The 20,324-nt window shown below is 40.8% G+C and overlaps 1 protein-coding gene across 1 annotated transcript in view; it reads right to left on the bottom strand.

Annotated features, from left to right (window-relative positions):
- LOC134209179 (uncharacterized) overlaps positions 1-19,002 on the bottom strand; it is a 52,048-nt gene extending 33,046 nt beyond the window's left edge. Inside the window, exons 1-2 of the mRNA XM_062685163.1 lie at positions 18,925-19,002; positions 18,733-18,883 (exon numbers count right to left, since the gene is read on the bottom strand). Coding sequence (XP_062541147.1) covers positions 18,733-18,883; positions 18,925-19,002 — 229 coding nt within the window. The remainder of the gene's footprint in view (positions 1-18,732; positions 18,884-18,924) is intronic.
- Between the last annotated feature and the right edge of the window lie 1,322 nt (positions 19,003-20,324).

Raw genomic sequence — 20,324 nt, 5'->3', positions numbered from 1 at the left:
ATTTATATGGGCCCAACAATCCATTGGAAAAGATAGATTCAACAGATCGATAAAGAAGATTTTGATATCGATGAACCTAAACGGATCCCACGAAGGGTTCAACCAATAGTTAAACCATCTTTTCTTTTTATGGCAGTACAAGCAGTTTTACATAAGGTATAGCATAAATGTCGTTTTATTTAGTTAAAGTAACTTAAGTTGAAGCCAAACCGACTTGAAAAGTCTAGAAAGTAAATGAAACAATAATAGAAAACGCTCAAGTGAACCAGCAAAGGACTCGCAACCTGATTATTAAAGAACACACAATATATGAAATAGAATAAACGTTTCTTGATTCTTTATTATTCTTAATTTATTTGATATTATTAAATCATGAGGAATAGCAATGGGAAATACGACACAATTTCAGAGTATTTTGGAAAAATAGGGTCTTTTAATGTTTCCAGCTGTTTTTTGGTGCAGGGAGATGTAGCCAAACTATTCCACGACATTGCTGTTTTGAGATCCGCACTCGCCTGAGGGCTAGTTATTCACTGGCTGTAGACTAGTAATTCTTCTGTTTAAAGTTCAAACCAATAGCCGTCAAATTTGGCTTAAAAAATGTACAGAACAAAATGAGTTTTAACACTTACTTCTTGACAAAGCCATAGGAAGAACAACAATGACGTTCAAATCACTCGGAAGACTAGATTTCCCACAGATAAGGCTAGAGGACAAGGATTGAATCCCAGGATTTAATCATCCCTTGTGATTTATAGAAAAGCAATGCTTGCCAGGATTGGGATCAATTGCGGGAGTAAGATTTGTTTCGATCTCATTTTTTGAATCCCAGCAGCTCCTAGAGTGAGATTTTTTGAAGACTGCAATAAACATCTTCAAAAATAGAGAATATGTGTACCAAATCTGGTTGGAATTGGTCCTGAGGGTTGGGATTTACACAGAATTGCTCGTTTTCCAAAGACAACCCCTCCCCCTATACCCTCCCCTTTTTCCCAATGACCATCCCCCCTTTGTTATATTTTCTTTAGGATAGAGAATGTGTGTACCAAATTTGGTTCAAATCGGTCCAGGGGTTCATAATTTACTCTGAATTGCCCGTTTTCTGAACAATACCCCTCTCTCCAAACCCCTCCCTCCTTTCCAAAACTGCCCTCCCATCGTCTCCTCATAGTGAATATGTGTACAAAATTTGGTTGAAATCGGTCGTGGGAGTTGAAAGTTACACAGAATTGTTCGTTTTTAAAACAAAACCCCTCCCACCACCCCTCCCCCTTTTCCAAATAACCATCCCACCCCCTTTGTTAACTTCCCCTGAGGATAGCGAATGTGTTTACCAAATTTGGTCCAAAATGGTCCAATCTCGTCTAAGGGTGAAGCCGTCCCGTTACGCTGGGATATGGATACTCTGAAGTAGTGCGTAACGGTGTAAATCCGGTCATATCGCCAGGCTCGGTACGACACTGAAGCTGACAATATGACGCCCCCAACCACTAATCCCAAGGTGTCATGTGACCCGTGCTGAGGGGATGAATGGCCTGGGGGGTGAAACAATTAGCCTGGCAGTTAACGGAGCCTGTAATGCTGGGTATACACTCTTCGTGTTGCATTACGGATTAAGATCTACCACACTATGCTCTAGTTCTTACTATTCTTGTTAATACTTATGAGTGATGGTCGGAAGAGTATGGAACGACTTTAATTTGCTTTTAGATGACCCATTTTTTGCTCCTTTTGGATGGAGTCAATGGAGTAAATTGTGAAAACGTAACTCAACCTTAGGCTGGTTTTCGAAGCCGACGACATGAATCTCCAAGCTCCAGAGCGCTGATTATTTAGGAAAGAAGCGGATACGAATTTGGTGGATCTGCTGAACCCTCTGACTGATTAGAGCTCTGTGTAAAGGTGAGATTCGGAAATGCCAAACGCAATGAAATCAGATCTCTATACAAAAACGAATTCGGAACTCATAAGAAGAAGCAAAAATATGTTTGAACTTCAGTACCGATGCATGGTCAAAATCAGTATTATCCCACTTATTGTTGAGCCGAAACTGATTGAGGGGCGCGCCTTTGAGATTTGGTATAAGCCATTTTTCGAAGGGTATAAATAGCGGTACCTTAATCTAAAGAGGCTTTACATTAAGCTTGAGAAATATATGAATAAAAAATGACTACTTCATTTCTTCTCAATAGAAATGGAGCAGAAAGACATGCACTAAACAAATGACACGGGTATACTACAAAAGTTCAATGAAATGGACGCAGTGGTTCATCCCGAACAAAAAAAAAGGGTGGAGCCAGAGTAAACGCGATGGCGCGATGCAGCGCGACAGTGCAAATTGACAGTTCATTGATAATAATTATTATTCTTTTACATGAGTCGCGTCGCGTCGCATCGCACGTCGCGTTTACTCTGGCGGACATTTACTCAATTTTCCAATGAACAACTTGTTGATTCGATTTTGCTGATAACACTCAATGCAGCCCTGATTCCAGACTGATGCGTTTAGGGTGGAATGCACTTAAAATATGAGCCGCCAGCGCGCCGGGGACGACCCCATGCTCTGTGCGGAACATGGCCACAAAGTGGAACTGACCAATGCCACTAGGCCGACGGAGAGCCGTAAAAACCATTTGCTGGTCCGTCGGATCGTTTCGTTTCGAATATAAATGTGTAAACATTGTATATAGGTATGTAGGGTATGGTTTATTTAATTTGTCGTTAAAATTTAATCTCATGCAAATTCATTGTTTTAAATATTTATCTTCCCGGGAGTTGTTTCGTTGCCGCCGCTGCAGTTATGCTACTGACCGTCATGATAAAAGTTCACCAACTTGAGCGGTCGATTGCGACATGGAAGCATAGGTGAATAGAATTGAAGTTGACGTGCAAACAAAAAGTTCTTTCTGAGTGGTACCATCCATAAATTTCGTAGCTAAAACAAATGTCTTTCAAACTTCTAAAATGATGTCATTGAAATTTGTTATGACAAAATAACTCTTATTTATAACTATTATTATATTTTAAAAATATACATCCAACCAACGGATGGCAGATTTAGTACAGTTTTGTTTGAAAACTCTACAGAAACTGTGCAAAATTTTGGCTTATACAATTTTGTAATATTTTAATACAGCACCTTCTTGTAGAAAATGCTTTTATTCTTTGTATCTAAATCTTGCATATAACTGTATATGCCAAGATTTTATACAATAGCTGTAAGATTTATTTTTGGAGTTTCAGTCCCGAGATAATTTGTGCTATACAAAGTTATAAGTGTCCTCCATTGATTCGCCCTGTTGAGAATGATTGAAATTTGGCAAAAAAAAAATCTATGCATAGAAATATAACATTTCTACAGCTTTTCAAAATTGTTTAACTTTGAACTTTCTGTATGAAGTTTACGATCAATATTTGACCTCTATAGTTTCTTATATAAAGAAGTCGTTTGACACTGGTGCGAAGTCTAGGTAAGCTAAAGCCGTACGAGAAGTTGAGAAACTTTCCTATTTATTATTCAGCACCCATGCATAGGGGACGAAAATCTCAATTTGTCAGATGCTTCCGCACCTACCGCACCGGTACCGACCACATAAAACGTTCGCAAACTTTCAATGCACTCATCAACCATCGGAACACACAGTGCAGTGCAGCAATAGTTGTGTACCCGAAAATACTTGTGATGAATTCTATTTTCTCAGTGTTTGAACAAGTTGACCCAGTTTTCGGAAATTCTTCTTGTGTTATCACGTCTCCTCAATTTCTTTCGGCCGATCCGTAGCGTGAACAGTAGTTGCACGAATAGAGCGTTTTTCCTGGTCCCGTGACCACATTACTCGTACCTAAACGAAGATCTATAAGTGTGGCACTTAACAATTGATAATGTTCAAGCCCTCCTGGACAAAATTTCAGATTTGTTTTTAATTGGTCACCACGCATTGAAAACAGTCCCCGAGATTGTATACTAACCCTAATTATTGTATATTTTACTCACTTGTGCATGTCAAGACCAGCATATTGTCATCATGCAACAAAGAATTTTCTTTTTATTTCCAAGTTGCACAGCGCCATCTAACCAGATCTCCATCCTGTCGATGACAATCAGGAACAGTAGCGGATATAGACTACGGGTGCGACCAGCTACGACCCGGATAGGGTCGGACAAAACCTCGTTGTGCAACATTCTGCATGATTCTACTAACTTTTTTGCAAAACTGATTTTCGACCATAATTTATGTTAAATTAAAATAAAGTGCATTATACAAAGAACGTACTATCATAATAATCACCACTTTGCAACTCTACGTGTTGATTAGATTTTCAAAACATATAAAAGAAAATGCCGTCAGGATAATACAGCTCAAATACATTTTATTGTGTGCCGCACAATCCGCTCCGAAAAATAGATTTCATTTCCAGATACATATAGTATTTGCTTCAATCTACTGAACCTCGCCGCCGAAGAAAAACTGTATTTTGCCACAGCATAGACACCCACCAGCATCCTGCGCTCGAGGCAAACTTCTCAATCCATCCCCATTCGGAAGAACTTTTTCCCTGCTTATGCTACTTCGCTCCCCACTCAAATCATCGTTTTAGAGTCATATCAGCTCCGATGAGTGGGACACGTCTCGATTGGAGATACTGTTTTCCCTCCCTCCTCGAGCTCCTTTCCCCAACACCCCGCGATTCGACAGGATATTGTTAACATTCGCCATTGATATTGATTGGAAAAGCGGTTCTGCATCAGTGGCGCAGTTCTGTGTGCATATGTCCCGAAAATCCTGGTCCGAAGAGAGGGCACCGCTGAAGAGATCGGGCTGGGAGACACAAATCGTTGTTCGTCTGATGGCTGACATGCACAAATGTGTGGAACCATCGCAAAAAAAAATCGAATCAACGGGGCTGGAGCTGCTATTTTTATATATTTTTGGTGGTTGATGTTTCGAGAGTCATCTAGGAATTCCGATCGTGGGAAGAGTAGCAGGTGTCAAAAACCACAACCGGGACTAGTCTGGCGGCTAGAAGAGATTCGTTTTTTGAATAATGCCGATGATTCCGATCAGCATAACCCTCTAAGATAAAATGCTGCGAGGAAGCAACTGCAATTGCAAACCAAAATGCGGAACGAAATCATTTGAATTTTTGGCATACCTTTGTCCTGATTCTGATTCTGCAGGCATTTTTATCCATACTGTGCATAGTGTGATTAGAAATATCTTCAATATTTTCGAATGGGCGAGAGAAGGAATTAAAATTAATGCAATTTTAAAAGAGTTTGTCTTTTCTTTTTGGCGGCTTTTTTACGGCTGTTTTCATTAGTGAACTCTGTGCACGGTAATTATAATTTTCACTTAGAAATAATTTCATACTTATGTATTTGAAGATTTACAAATAAATCTGTATGGAACATCATTTGCATGATAGTACAAGCTTTTCCATGACATCATTTTTATCTGTGACCGTTCTAGATTTGGATCTAGATTGGTTTAGAATGTAGTGTAGATACAACATCGCATTGATACTGGCGTTCCCTTATTCCATCCTTAACTGTTTTAGAACTGCTATCTGCTGTGTTCTATCCGGTCTAAATTATTTTGAAGTGCTCCCAGCTTTCCATGATCGGTAATGGCGTCTTACGGGTGTGGTAAAATCAATCATCCACTGTACTTCCTCACAAGTCTGGCGATTGTCATAATTCCGTTCCTGGTGGAAGGGAAGAAAAGCCATTTCGACGGTGACAGTTGACCATCAGAAAATTCTAGAAGTAAGTGACGAGATTGATTTTTACCCACCGATAAGCTGTTGGGACAGCAGGGACTATGTGCAGGGGGTTTACGACCCCTCCCCACGGCCTCTGGGACCTGCCCAAGACGTGGTGGGGTTTGGCAGTGGGCCCTGTTAAACCCCTACAAAAAGCTGCATGTGTCCGCAAGGAGGCCCTATGAAGCGATCGTGTTCCGCTCACAGCGCGTAGGAGCCCAGGAAGTGTCAATTGACACATAAGGGTCAATACCAGTGAGATCTTGATAGGCCTTTTCACGAGACGTTTGAAAACAGCTGATTTTACCGTCAATTGACAGTTCTTCTATGAAAGTGACAGCGTCGGATTTGAATGGTTTGCTCAGCGGTTGTAAACAAGTGCAGTCCCGGCTGTGTCACATGAAAACGCCTATTAGGGCATTCAGCCTTCGTGTTAACAGACCTCGTCTTGGATATTATAATATTGTGAAAGAGAGGGCTGGCAGTCTGACATTCTATTCTCTTTTGGAGCATCCACAAATTACGCAACGCTTAGAGGGGAAAGGGGGGTTGAGCTAAGTGTGACTATCTATACAAAATTTACAGATGTTTCATACAAAAAGTGTGATATAGGGGGGAGGAAGGTTGAAAATGACCAATTTTTGCGTTACGTAATTAATGGATCTTCCCTTAATAGATCCAGGTGGCATTGACTCGAAACGGCGAGTAGGCTAGGCTAATGGCCCGAATGTCTTCCGTCTCCTAAAACCGTGGCGGGCCTTGTAGCACGCCGTCCAATTCTGCCACCCAGTTTGCCTCCTGGGTGGGAGACGACTTCTCGGCCTACAAAAAGGGCAAAATGTACAAATCAGACGCAAGTCGTCGGGCCTAAAGAGGTTACCAGCCAGCTTGTGTCATCGGCACAAAGGACCGAAGATCCCTGGAATAGGGCAAAGCGGAAATCGGACGTATCCCGATCCGCAAAGAAAATTAAGGACAGAGGCGAGGTCTAGCTGGTGAAAAACGACAAGAAAAAATACGCCGAAGTCCCTTGAATCGATACGCGCACCCAAAATTCTTTCGGCACTGTGACGCGCAAGTGAGCAGTACGGCTTACATGAAGCGGGCCCAGGATTTCCTGGGTGACGGCGTCGAGGTGAGGTCGTTGAGTACGAGAGTAACCATCCAGTGTAAACAACTGGAGGGGGTAACGGATGTAGACGACATCGCAGTACGCCTTCAAATCGCAGTATGGTATGGAGTTTAAGAAGACATCTGTACGCCTAAGAGGCGGAAATTCCTCCGAGAATTCTTCCACAATTTCCTTAGGAAATTTCTTCAGGAGTTCCTCCAGAAATTCCTCCAAGAGTTCTTCCAGAAATCTCTCAAGAAGTTCCTTCAGAAATTCCTTAAGAAGTCTTCAGAAAAATCCGTCAGCATTTTCTACAGAAATTCTTCTAGCAGTTCTTTCGAAAATTCATCCAGGAGTTACTCCTGAAGTTCATCGAGAAATACCTCTAAGAGTTCGTACGGACAGTTTGTTAAAAGTTATCTTCCTGTAAGATATCCTCCAGAAATTACTTCGCAAATTCGTAAATTTCTCCAGAAGATCTTCCAGAAATTCTCCCGAGAGTTCGTACTGAATTTCCTCTAAGAGATCTTCCGGAAGTTCCTCAAGGAGTTCCGTCGGAAATTCATTTACGAATTCACCCATGAATTCATTCCTTCAAATGTTTCTGCGGGAAGTCCAGTAGCCCTAGCAGCACACATATTTCACATAGGTTACTGCAACTCATATATGACCGGATTCAGCCACAATCAAGTTGCTGCAACCATTTTTGTCTGACTTGTGCTGCTCGGGAGGAGTGCTTCCAGAAATTTCACTCGAAAGTTCTCCAGGAGTTTTCTGAAGAAGTCCTTTGGAAAATCCGCCAGCATTTCCTACAGAAATTCGTCAAGAAATTCCTACAGTAATTCCTCCTGACATTTTTTTGGAAATTCATCCAGAAGTTTCACTGGAAATACCTACAGGAGTTCATACGGAAAGTGTACCAGGAATGATTCCTCCGTTAATTTCCTCCGGAATTATTCCAAAAAATCATCGATTATATGTACCTCCACAAATTCTTCCAGAAATTCCTCCAGTAGTTTCTTCGAAAATTCCTCCAAGAGTTCCATCGGAAATTCTTCCAGGGGTTCTTTTGGAAATTTCTCCAATTCCTTAGGTCAGCGGTTCTCAACCAGGGGTACATGTACCCCTGGGGGTACCTTCGCTGGTCCCAGGGGGTACCTCGAACAAAAATTGCGTAATGGCGGATGTATTATAATTCCAATAGCAACTTACTGATAAAGTTTTAATATTTTTTTATTCTATAACTTTGTTTTGTACATAATCTATCGATAAACCAAAAAAAAATGAATCCTATCTACCACAAGCAGTACAGTGTATGAAGGTCTGTGGGAGAAAAGATCAAAAAGACAAAACGTCGAATGAACACATTTTAACATTCACACATTTACATTAAATCTTTAATGTAATTGGATCTAGGCAAAATATTGAATAATATGCTTCCGAACTGAAATCTAGAATCTAGAGGTTCGGAAGCCTCCAGTTGAGCGAAATGAAGGCCTTTTTCCGAAAAACTTGAGCTTCGTTGCAAGAGGTTGGAGTTGGAAGCCTCCTTTCAAGACGCTTGGAAGCCTCCTTTCAAGAGACATAGAAGCCTCCTTTCAAGAGGCTCGGAAGTCTCCTTTTCAGGAGCTCGGAAGCCTCCTTTTAAGAAGCTCGAAATCCTCCTTTCAAGAGGCTCGGAAGCCTCCTTTCAAGAGGCTCGGAAGCCTCCTTTCAAGAGGTTCGGAAGCCTCGTTTCAAGAGGCTCGGAAGCCTCCTTTCAAGAGGCTCAGAAGCCTCCTTTCAAGAGGCTCGGAAGCCTCCTTTCAAGAGGCTCAGAAGCCTCCTTTCAAGAGGCTCGGAAGCCTCCTTTCAAGAGGATCGGAAGCCTCGTTTCAAGAGGCTCGGAAGCCTCCTTTCAAGAGGCTCGGAAGCCTCCTTTCAAGAGGATCGGGAGCCTACTTTCAAGAGGATCGGGAGCCTACTTTCAAGAGGTAAAGAGGGGGTACCCCAATAAAAGCACAAGTTCGAAGGGGTATCTCTCAAGAAAAAGGTTGAGAACCGCTGCCTTAGCATATTCATTCAGGAATTCTTCCGGAAATCCCTCCAACAGCTCCAAAAATGAGTTCTCCCAGAATTTTCTCCCGAAATTCTTCCAGGAGCTCCAGGAGCTTTGATAAATAATTAAATAATTTATCCTGCAATTCCTTCAAGAATTCCTCTGGAAAGTCAGGATAGTCTGGCAGAGTTCTTCAAGAGTTTCTTGCAAAATCCCTCCAAGAGTTCCTACGAAAAGTCCACCAGGAATTCCTTCAGAGATTGCCCCAGTAGTTCTTCCAGAAATTACTACACAAATACTACTTCGAAAAAACTTCCACAAATTCCTTAAGGAGTTTCTTCGGAAATTCCTCCAGAAATTCCTACAGGAGTAGCTACGGAAAATCCTTCGCAATTTTCTTCATGAGTTACTCCAGGAGTAACTGCCGGAAATTTCACCAGGAATTTCTTCAGCAATATCTCCAGGAGGTCCTCAAGAAATTTCTCCGGAAATTCCGAAAGGAATCATTCGGTAAAACACCCAGTGGTTCCTCTAAAAAGTCCCACTGGAGCTCTTTCAGAAGTTCTAATCTAATCTAATCTAATCTCATACATGCGTAGCCAATACTTGAAAGCATCCTGGAAAATGACGGTTTCTGAATTCCGTCATTTTTCTTTTCATATGGCCAGGCCAACTACGCAGTATGTACCGCAGAGATGACTCCTAGATATTGAGCGACTTTAGGAATACCTGAAGTCACTTAATTGCTTGGAATCGAGGGGGAAGGAAGAAAGCGTGGACTTCCCGTACCAAACGCTTCCAATAATATAGATACCTAATATATAATAAAAATAGTGTACGTGTTTTATGTATGATGTATATGAGCGTATGAGCGTGTATGTGTTCATCTGTATCTCAGCTCTTGCAAGCACAAACATGCGCACATCTTCAGGATCTGCAGCACTTTTTTATACACTACACATTGATTTCGACCGCGGTCACTGCACTGGTTCTATTGTTCTACTTTTAGGCGAATCACCGCACAAAGTAGAGCGCAAAAACCAACCGCACTGGAGGACGGTCGAAACGAGACTCCCTGGAGCTCTTTCAGAAGTTCTTCCAAAAATTTAACAAGTGCATTCGCAAATTCCTCCGGCAAAACCACCAGGAGCTTCTCCCAAAATTATTGCAGAAATGCTTCCAGAACTTTCTTCGGAAATTCCTCCAAAAGTTTCTTCGAAAATTCGTCCATGAGTTCTTTGTGTGTCTTCCAGGAGATCTACCAGAAACTTCTTCCAAAACAACATAAAAAAAATCTATGGAGCTTCTGGAGGAATTTCCGAATAGACTTCGGAGGGAATTTCCGAAGAAACTGCTTAAAGAATTCCCGGAGGGTCTCGTTGAGGAATTTCTTGAATACCTCCTGAAGGATTTTTCAGGATATTCAAGAAAATCAAAGGAGTTTTTGGAGTCACTTACGGCAAAATGCCTGGAGATATTTCCGGAATAATTTCTAAGGATTTTTTTGGAGGAATATCTAAGGAATTTTCGGAAGAATATCTGGAGGAACTCCTGAGCGATTTTTGGCAGAAACTAAAATACCTGAAGAATTCATGGATGAATTTCCGAATGATTTCTTGATGGAATTTCCGTGGAAATTTCTTGAGTATTTTCGGGAGAAACTCATGAAGGAGTTTCTTGATGAACTTCCATAGAATTTCCTCTACGAATTCCGAAATTCTTTCAGACGAACTTCAGAAAATTTCTCCTATAGTTTTTTCGGAAATTCCTTCAATAGTCCTTTCGGAAATTCATCCGTGAATTTCTCCAAGAGTTCATATAAAAAGTCCGGTAGGAGCTCCTCCAAAAATTACTCCAGGAGTTCGTCCAGAAGTTACAGCAAAACTCCTTCGGAAATACTTCCACAAATTCCTACACATTTTTTTTCTGAAATCCCTTCAGAAATTCCTACAGTACCTACGAAAATGCCTTTAGATGTTCCCCAGAAAATCCTCCAGGAGAAACCTCGGAAATCCCACCAGGAGTTCCTTCGGAAATTTTTCCAGAAATTACTACAAAATTCCTAAAGGAACCCTTCGTTATTTCCGCCAGTGGCTCCTCCGGAACCACAGTAGTTTCTTCAGCAATTCCTCAGAAAATTCCACCAAAGTTCCATCTCAAATTGCAGCGAAAATGTCCTCAGGACTACATCAAGTGGTTACTTTTCTATTCGTATAGAAGTTCCTTCGGAAAGCCCTCCAGGAGTTCCTCCGGAAACATCTAAAAAATTGTCGGAGGAACTCCTGCAGGAATTTCCGAATGAACTTCTTGAGGATTTTTCGGAGGAACTCATCGAGGATATTCCGACATTTCGAAGGTATTGCTGGAAGAATTTCCAAAGGAACTCCTGACAGAAATCTCGAAGGAATTTCTGAAAGAACTCCTGGGAAAATTTCTGAAGGAATTTTTGGAGGAACTCCTGATACAGTTTCTGGAGAAATTTCTGAAGAAATTTACGGAAGAATTTCCGAAGAGGTTATTGGAGAAAATTACTCGGTTCCTCTAGAAAGTTCTGAAGGAGTTCATTCAGAAACTCCGAAAACTCAACCCGCAGTTTCTTCGGAAATTCCTTCAGTAAAACCTCCGGCAATTTTGGGAATTGTTCTAGAACATCTCCCGAGAAGAATTTTCGGAGGAACTTCCGAAAGAACTCCTGGAGGTATTTTTGGATGAATGTCTATAAGATTTTTCAGAGGAACTTGTAAAGGAATTTCTGAGGAAACTCCTGGAGGATTTTTCGGAGTAACTCTTGGAAGTATTTCCGGAAGGATTTGCAAAGGAACTATTGGAAGAATATTTCCGAAAGAGTTATTGGAGAAAGCACCTCGGTTCCTGCAGAAAGTTCTGCAGGAGTTCCTTCAGAAATTCATCTGAAAATTCTTCCAAAACACTCGAGAAAAAATTTTGGGGGAGCTTCTAGAGGAATTTCCGAAGAAACTCCTGAAGGATTTTTTGGAGGAACTTTCAGAAGAATTTTCAGAGGAACTTGTGGAGGAATTCCTGTAGAATTTTCCAGAAGAAATCCGGAGGAATTCTTGGATGAATATCCGAGGGAACTTCTAGAGGGATTTCTGTAAATGCTCCTTGAGGATGTGCCGGAGAGATTTCTTGAGGAACTTCCATGAAATCTCCTGAAGAAATTCTTGGAGAAGGAATATGCTAAGGAATTTTTGAAGATTGTTTTGGAACTCCTGGACAAATTTCCGAGGGAACTCTTGAAGATGTTTCTGGAGTAGCTTCTGGATGAATTTGCGGATAAATTCTTGAAGGAATTTGCTAAGAAACTCCTGGCGAACTATCTAAAAAAATCATGAACGAATTTGCGAAGGATCTCCTGGAAAAAAAAATTCCAGAAAGAATTTGCGCAGGCAGTTCAGGACGAATTTTCGAAGAAACTCCAGGAGGTTTCTTCGGAGATATTTCTGAATTTCAAGAACTCTACGAAAAGTCCCTGGAGGTATTCCGGTAATTCCTTCGATAATTCCTACCGGAGTTTTTTTTGTAGAAATTTCTGCAAGATTTCCTGGAAGACTATCCTAAGGAACTCATGGACGAATTTTCGAAGAAACTTGTGGTGGAATCCCGGAAGGTAGTCCTGGAAGCATTTTCCGCAGGAATTTTTGAAGGAACTCCTGGAAGTTGTGCCGGAGGAATTTTCGGAAGAATTTCTGAAAGAACTCTAGTAGGACTTTTCTGGAGGACCTCCTGGAGAAATTTCCGAAGAAATTCCTGATGAAATTTCCGACGGTACTCCTGCAGTTACTCATGAGGAAAACTTCGGAGGAATTTCCGGAGCTACTCCTGTAGAAATTTCTGGAGGAATTTCCGAAGAAACTGCTGGATAAATTTGCGAAAGTATTTTCGAAGTAGTTTTTGTGTAGTAATTTCTGGAAGAACTACTGAAGAAATTACTGATGGAATTCCTGGTGGACTTTTCGTAGGAACTCGGAAGAAACTCCTGGAATAATTCTTGAAGAAATTGCGGCAGAAATTATTCGTTTTTTTAAGGAGCGCCTGAAGACATTTTTGGAGAAATTTCCGGAAGAATTTCCGAAGGAACTTCGCGGTAGTAATTTCAAAGAACTGTTTGGAAGAGTTTCCGGAGAAACTCCTGGAGGAATTTCCTGGCAGACCTTACGTATGAACTCTTGCAGGAATTTCCGGTGAAAATCCTGGAAGAATTTCCGAAGGAATGTACGTAAAAATTCCTTGAGTAATTTCTGGAGGACTTCCTGAGCAAACTTCTGGAGGAATTTCAAGAGAAATTTCTGGAAGAACTTTTGGTAGACATCCCGCAGAAACTTTAGGAGGAATTTCCGGTAGTTTTCGTGGACAAATTTCCGAAGGAACTCCTTTAGGAATCTCCGGAACAACTCTTAAAGGAATTTCTGGGAGATCTCCTATAGAAAATTCAGGACGACCTCCCGGACGCATTTCTTGAAGATCTTCTCGAGCAATTTAAGAAGAAACTCCTTGAAGTATTTCCAAAGCATTTCCGGAGGAACTATAGGAGGATTTTTTTTAAAGAATTCTTTGCAGACTCCTGGTGGAATGTCCATCGGGTTTTCTTAAGGAATTTCCCCAGGAGATGCTTACTTAATTTTCGTAGGGGTTCCCTGAGGAATTTTCGAAGGAACTTCTGTAGAAGTTTCCCGAAGAACTTCTGCAAGAATTTTTGGAAGAACTCCTGCCGGACTTTCCTTAGGAACTCTTAGAGGAATTTCGGGATGAACTTCCGGAGTAACTCCTGAATGAATTTTCGAAGGAACTGATGGAAGAATTTTCGAAGGAAATGCTGACGAATTTTGCAGAGGACTTTATGGAGGAATTTCTGGAGAAACTCCTTAAGAAATTTACGGAAGTACGAAAGAAAATTGCCAATTTATGGCTTTTTCCTACCAGAGTACTTCATTGAGACAGATATAGTCCAATGAAGATTTTTTTATTTTTTTTTATTTTAGCTCTATTTGTCCCGTTGGGCACTACGCGAGCGAATTTCATTTTATTATCATTTCATCATCAATTTCGACTGCAACGCTAACACTTGGCTAGTGCATAGTCTGATGTCTTTGTACATATTAGATCTTTGCTTCCTATTCTATTATTAGACGCCGATTGTGTTTTCACTTCTACTTTATCGACTAAGCAGTGGCGAACACATGTTGTATGCGAAATCCAAAGAGTGGTCCATTTGTTCGTTTGCCGTTGGTCTGTTTCCATTGTCCGAGTCGTGGGAGATACAACTCCGAGGAATACAGTGTCAGTCGCTGTCCGATAGCCGTGATGAGCAGGTGTTCCCCAATACACTGTCCACCATGTGCTTATCTTTCAGCGGCATGACGAAGATTGTTTTGGGGGGGTTGGGAATCAAACCCATGATCATCCGCTTGAGAAAGCGAACGTGTAGCCAACTACGCCACGAGACCCCCACAGTCCAATGAAGATATACAAGAAAAATAAACAAACAAATAAATACTTCATCTCCCCATACTATGTTTAGATTTGTAGCCTTGCAAGAACTTTACTGTTTTCCTTTTGCGGTTAAATTGTATCCAAAAGGTTTCCCTTAGGATTGATGAGAGATTTAGTTCAATAATCTATTTCCATATGTATGCCACAAGAAACAAATTAAAATTATAAATCCAGAAAATATCGGAATACGATACCTGAGCTACGACTCTACCAGTCAAAACTCTGAGATCGGAGGAAGACTCTCCGAATGGAATTCTTTTGGGCTTTTGAACGTAATCCTTTTGGGGTTTCAAAAGGAGATTGTTTTGTTGGGCCTTCGAACGAAATTCGTTTAGGCTTCGTAATGAAATTTCTTCGGGCCTCTGAACGGGATTTCTTTAGGACTCCGAACGGCTCAAGCTGCTGAACGGAATTCTTTCTGGTTTCCAAACGGAATTCTTTTGGACTTTCTAAGGGAACCCTTATGGGATTTCAATTGACGTTCTGTTCAGCTTCCAAAAAGAAATCCTAGAATGATTTCGTACGAAATCCTAAAAAGATTCTGTCTGGAAGCCCAGAAGTTTTTCGTTCAGAAGCTCAAAAGGATTCTGCTCGAAAGCTCAGATGAATTTCTTGGTGAAACCTAAAAGAATTCCGTTGATGAATTCCTTTCGGAAGTCTAAGAGAATTTGGAAGCTCAATTCAAAAGCCATGAAGAATTCAATTCGAAACCGCAAAAGGATTCCGTTCTGATACCCAAAAGTATTCGGTTCGGAAGTCTAAAAGAATTTGGAAGCTCACTTCAAAATCCCGAAAGAATTTCGTTAGGAAGCCCCAAAGAAATCTGTTCGAAAGCTCTACACACTTAATTTCTTTTACCGGGATCTCAGCAAAATGTTGAACTTTTACCAAGATTCGCACAGCCGTGCCCCAGCAAACATGTTTTTTGCCGAGATTTCTGTCAAAATAGCTGGAAATCAGCAAATAATTTGCCAGCTAACAAACGTCATTTTTGCCGGAATATCAGTTTTTCATTTTGCTGGCGCACGGCTGTGCGGATTTTTGCCGAGCTGCAGAAATAAAAACTAAGTGTGTAGGATAATAAAAATAATTCCTTTAAGAAACTCAAAAGCATTTCTCTCGTAATTCGTCTCAGAAAAATTGAGCTTCGGAACGGACTTTTTTGGGCTAAAGGTCTTTTGGGCTTCTCAACGCAATCTTTTTGGACTTTCAAGTGGAGTTATTTTGGTTTGGAGTTATTTTATGAACCGAATCCTTTTCGAACAGATTTTTTTACCATCCGAATGGAATCAATTTGAGCTTCCGAATGGAATTCGTTATGGCTTTCGAACGATATTATGTTGGGCTTATGATAGGAATTTCTTTGGGCTTCCAACGGATTTTATTTAGGCCTTCGAACGGAATCCTCTCAGGCTTCTGAACAGAATCTTTTTGGGCTTCCGAACGGAATTCTAGTAAGGCTTCAGAACGGAAATTTTTGTGCATTCGGACGGAATTATTTTGGATTTTCGAACGAAATTCTTAAGGGCTTCTGAACGGAATTTATGTTGGCCTCCGAATCGAATTTCTTTGAGACTCCGAACGGAAGTACATATTACGTCTTACATCGTTTTATTTTGGCGACAAAATGCCAATTACTTTTTGTAATACAAAACAGATGTAATAATACATGCGGTTTATGACGGCGATGATGTGCATCAAATCTGATGTGATATTACAATTTTTGCGCAGTCACCTCCTCTGCCGCTCGAATTGCGGCTAACTTTTTCTCACGCTCCACGCTATTGAGGTTTACAATCTTACTCCGAACTTCAGTAGGGGAAAAGTGGGTAAAACCGACACCCTAAGCAACTTTACAGTTCCCCAATCTATGAAGCAATTTTTTGGTCTAGAAATTTCATACAAGCATACTTTGGCTCTTCATGCATCAGTCCATGAGGTCTCAGGTCAATATTTCTTGATAGAATTAGATTTATGATGAAAACACGAACAGTCCATATTCCAGCCCAACCAACTGGGGTGCGGGTAAGATCGACACCACATGAGGGTAAAACCGACACATCAAGTCGTTATGGAATTGTACATCAGAACAATTCTAAATGTTGTTACAACATAATTGGAAATGTTTAACAACATTCATTTTGATATTTGTGTATGAAATTCATGTTTAGGGGTCACTCATAAACGATGGTTGAACAAAATTTTATATATTTAAAATCATCATCACATATCATATTTTATTTAGTTTCTTCAATGGGTCGGGTGAAAAATATATAGAGTATAAGATTGTTAGTAACAAATTTACTAACTACTGTAAATATTAATCTACATTGAAATTTCACTTATTATAGAAAGCTGTTTATAACGGAGATTTAAAATAAATGCGTATGGTGGAGTTATGACAAGAAAAGATAATGACTAGTTCCGCAGGTGACAAGCTACATGTTACAGGGGTGAAAATGGATCACGAAGTTCAACACTAGAGAACGGATTGAATATATCAAAGAGTGAAATAAGCCTAAAAATACTATTCTTCTTTGAGCGCGATTGTTATCCGACCTGCAAGTTTTTCCTTGATGACTCAATATTACCCCCTAGACCTATTGTCACGCCCAATTATGATATGGTATGTAATCAGTCTATGATTAAGTTATATTCCCCGGCGCCTCGTTTTTCAATACTTGAAATATATTATGCGAATGATGAGTCTAATAATACAGAGATATTTCATGATTCGATGGCAGGTGTCGAATTTACCCCAACTGATAACATAATAATGATGAGATACATGTGGATGTTCACAATTAGAAAAGTTAACTATTTCTCCACAACATACACAAAATGATGTTCAATTATCTCTGCTGGATTAAATACTGAAAATCAACAAATTATTGCCGTAAAAGCTTATACACCGATGCCAAAATTTTACATAATTCATCTCCTCAATGGTGATCAATGCTAATTGTCTGTTTATTATGACTCTTACTCGTCTCCACCAGTTACAAAATGACTAGAAATACAATAAATCAAACGTTTATTCAAAGTGTGTCGAAATTCTGTTCGATAATCACTTGAAATCCGATATTTGAAGTGGTGTCGGTTTTACCCGCAGTGTCGGTTTTACCCACAATTCCCCTACACTTTCTACTCGTTGGAACTAAAACACTCCTCGTTTTCGGGTCGTCAACCTGCACGACCATACCCACGTTAGGAGTCGCGTCGGTGACAGCCATGCGTCGCCATAGCTTTTCAACTTGACTTACCGCCAACTTCTTTTCTTTAGTAAGGAGCATATCTTCCACTTGCTTCCTTACTGATCTCCAACAACGGCTGGCTCCTGCTGAACCACTGTCACTCAGTCGCAAAAGATCTGCACGACCTGCTTGAAGTCCCTGCTATAGTTGGAACGCTTACCCAAAAAGGACATGATCACATTTAGCCCTGTCTATTTTGCAACTAATGTACATATTCCTCCTTCTCCTCATGATTATCACTTGAGTTCTAGGGTGACCTGAGAAGGTATCTATCCCACGTAACAGGAGTTGTCGTCGCATTTGATAGTGTGTAGATGGTACACCATGCGTCTCCATCTGTCCGTGCATCATAGATTTTTGGAAAACTATTATGAACAATAATAGTAAATAGTGACGAAACCATTTGAACGACATATGAAAATCATATCCACATATAATATGACTTCATCGAATTAACAGAAAATTTCACAATCAACGAAAAGTTTGAAAAATTTCAAGTTTTACAATTTTTGGATAACTTAACTGAATTATTACGACATTTCATTTTTTGTCGATCAGAATACATTCTCAAATGCCCCAACCGCTATTTTCTGAAGCAGAATTATTGTTCCTTCGTTCCTATTACAATTCAATTTGAAAAACATACGTTGCTCCTACATATTTTCTACGTCATGCACTGCGCGTTTAACTCTTTGTCCTAAACCTCAAAAGCCGTAAATCAATTATATCTGCGCTGTCGGTTGATTAAACATAAACTACAAAACAACCGAAACTGATTGGCTGGCGCGCCCATGTTGATGTAGAGGTGGGGGTAAGTGGTGTACGTTTCAGTAGCATTCTGCCGGGTGGAGTCCTGTTGTCTTGTTTATGCAGCACAACGATACACAAACCCAACTAAGTAGAGGGTGGGCGCACCCACAAAAGCCACAAATTTCTAATCAATAGCTTGAACACTAGGCGAGACAAGCCTTTCCGGCGTCAGACGGGTAAACAACCGCATATTTCTTCGTCATCGTCTCGTCATCTTGCTTACAATTTCATTAGTCGAATTGTACTCCTCGGCTGATGGGCGGCCTGCGGTTGTGGGTGGTGGAGCACAGCATTCTCCGGAAGTACGTGTCTACGGGTGCCACTGACACTCGGTTTCGCTTCGCTCTGGTTCCCATGCAAGAAGGCCGGTGCGGTTGAGGGTAGAGCCATTAAATTCTATGAAACAGAATGTACAATTTATTGAACATCATCATTACAATCATTTCGTCTTCGAGTAACTGTGTCGAACCGCAGCTGCTAGTGCCAATATCTGACAGCCGCAGTCGGTCAGACATGATACGGCCCGCTCACCCGTCACCCCAGTCTCCCAGTTCTCGACTTATTCTCGTCGAGGCACGTCGTTGCATAGACTCGCTCTTGCTGAATAAATATTACACAATCGGCTAGAACGGAGGGCATGGGGTTGTTGCTTTTGCGGGGTGATTCTGCTTCTGAATGCTCAATAGATAGCAAGTGAATGGGCTTACTCATCCTAAGCTGCACGGGCACCCGCCTTACTGCTGCTAGACAATTGTCTTAAAGAGGATGTTGGGTTGAACTAAGTGCTGCAACGTTTAAACGATTGTTTTAATTTTGAAAGGCCCTTCATACGAGACAGCTCTCAGAAAAAAAATGGATGAGCGCCAACGACATATTACAATACTGGTAGCAGCGACGAGCAGTCAATCAAGCTAAAGCTATATCTGATGCAGATATTTTCTATTTCAATGAAACTTTGACTTTTTACTAGGGGTAATGACGGCTTTGGCAGGTTTTGTTCTATTATTGGCAGGGGTTTTTTTATGACTGATTATGCTCAAATTTGGCCCAAGCATTCTTTGCATATCAAAGAATAATGTGACCAAATTTCTTATAATTCGAGCGACAAAAAACCCCCTGCCAATAATAGAACAAAACCTGCCAAGGCCGTCTGTTCCCCTATATGATAGGAAAAAAATCAACAGGAAAAAAATATTCGAATGATCGTCAGTTAAGAAGAATTTACTTGATCCTGCTACAAATAAGAATTTCTTTCTTCGCATCTCCTATGAATCTTTCAAAAATAGAACCCCTTTTGAAAATTTTCAAGTTCCAAAGCGAGCAACAAAGCAAAACTTGTAAAGAGAACCAGTAGACAAAAGACAATGCCAACCATCACACCAGCTGCTATACAACCGAAAAGAATAGGTAGCCATCCCATCACGACACATAAGTCCCCAAGTCTCACGACGCTCTGGGCTTCCATGCAGGAAAGAACTTCCACCAGCCTAGCTGCAATGAATGAAAGCTACAGCAGACTATAGTGCTGTCCAATGAGCTGCTCGAAGTAGCTCGAAGTTGTTCCTGTCACGCTCATGCCCGTTTGTTGACAAAAAAGAACGAGCAGGACGGGAACAACTTCGAGCTACTTCAACTGCTCATTGGACAGCATCTATGTGTACCAGAATTGTTCCTTAAAGATGAGCGCATCCTTTTCTTCCATTTTTTCTGCCACTAAACCGAGCTTTTGCTGCTACAGTCAGGTTTCCAATTATACGACTTACTTTAAGCTACCTACTTTGATGCTCCGGAAAACCAATGGATTTCAAATAGAAGGATCGGTTTAGATAATCTACTG

This window comes from Armigeres subalbatus, chromosome 2 (assembly GCF_024139115.2).
Source record: "Armigeres subalbatus isolate Guangzhou_Male chromosome 2, GZ_Asu_2, whole genome shotgun sequence".
Taxonomy (NCBI): domain Eukaryota; kingdom Metazoa; phylum Arthropoda; class Insecta; order Diptera; family Culicidae; genus Armigeres; species Armigeres subalbatus.
This window is presented reverse-complemented; position numbering and strand designations above follow the sequence as displayed.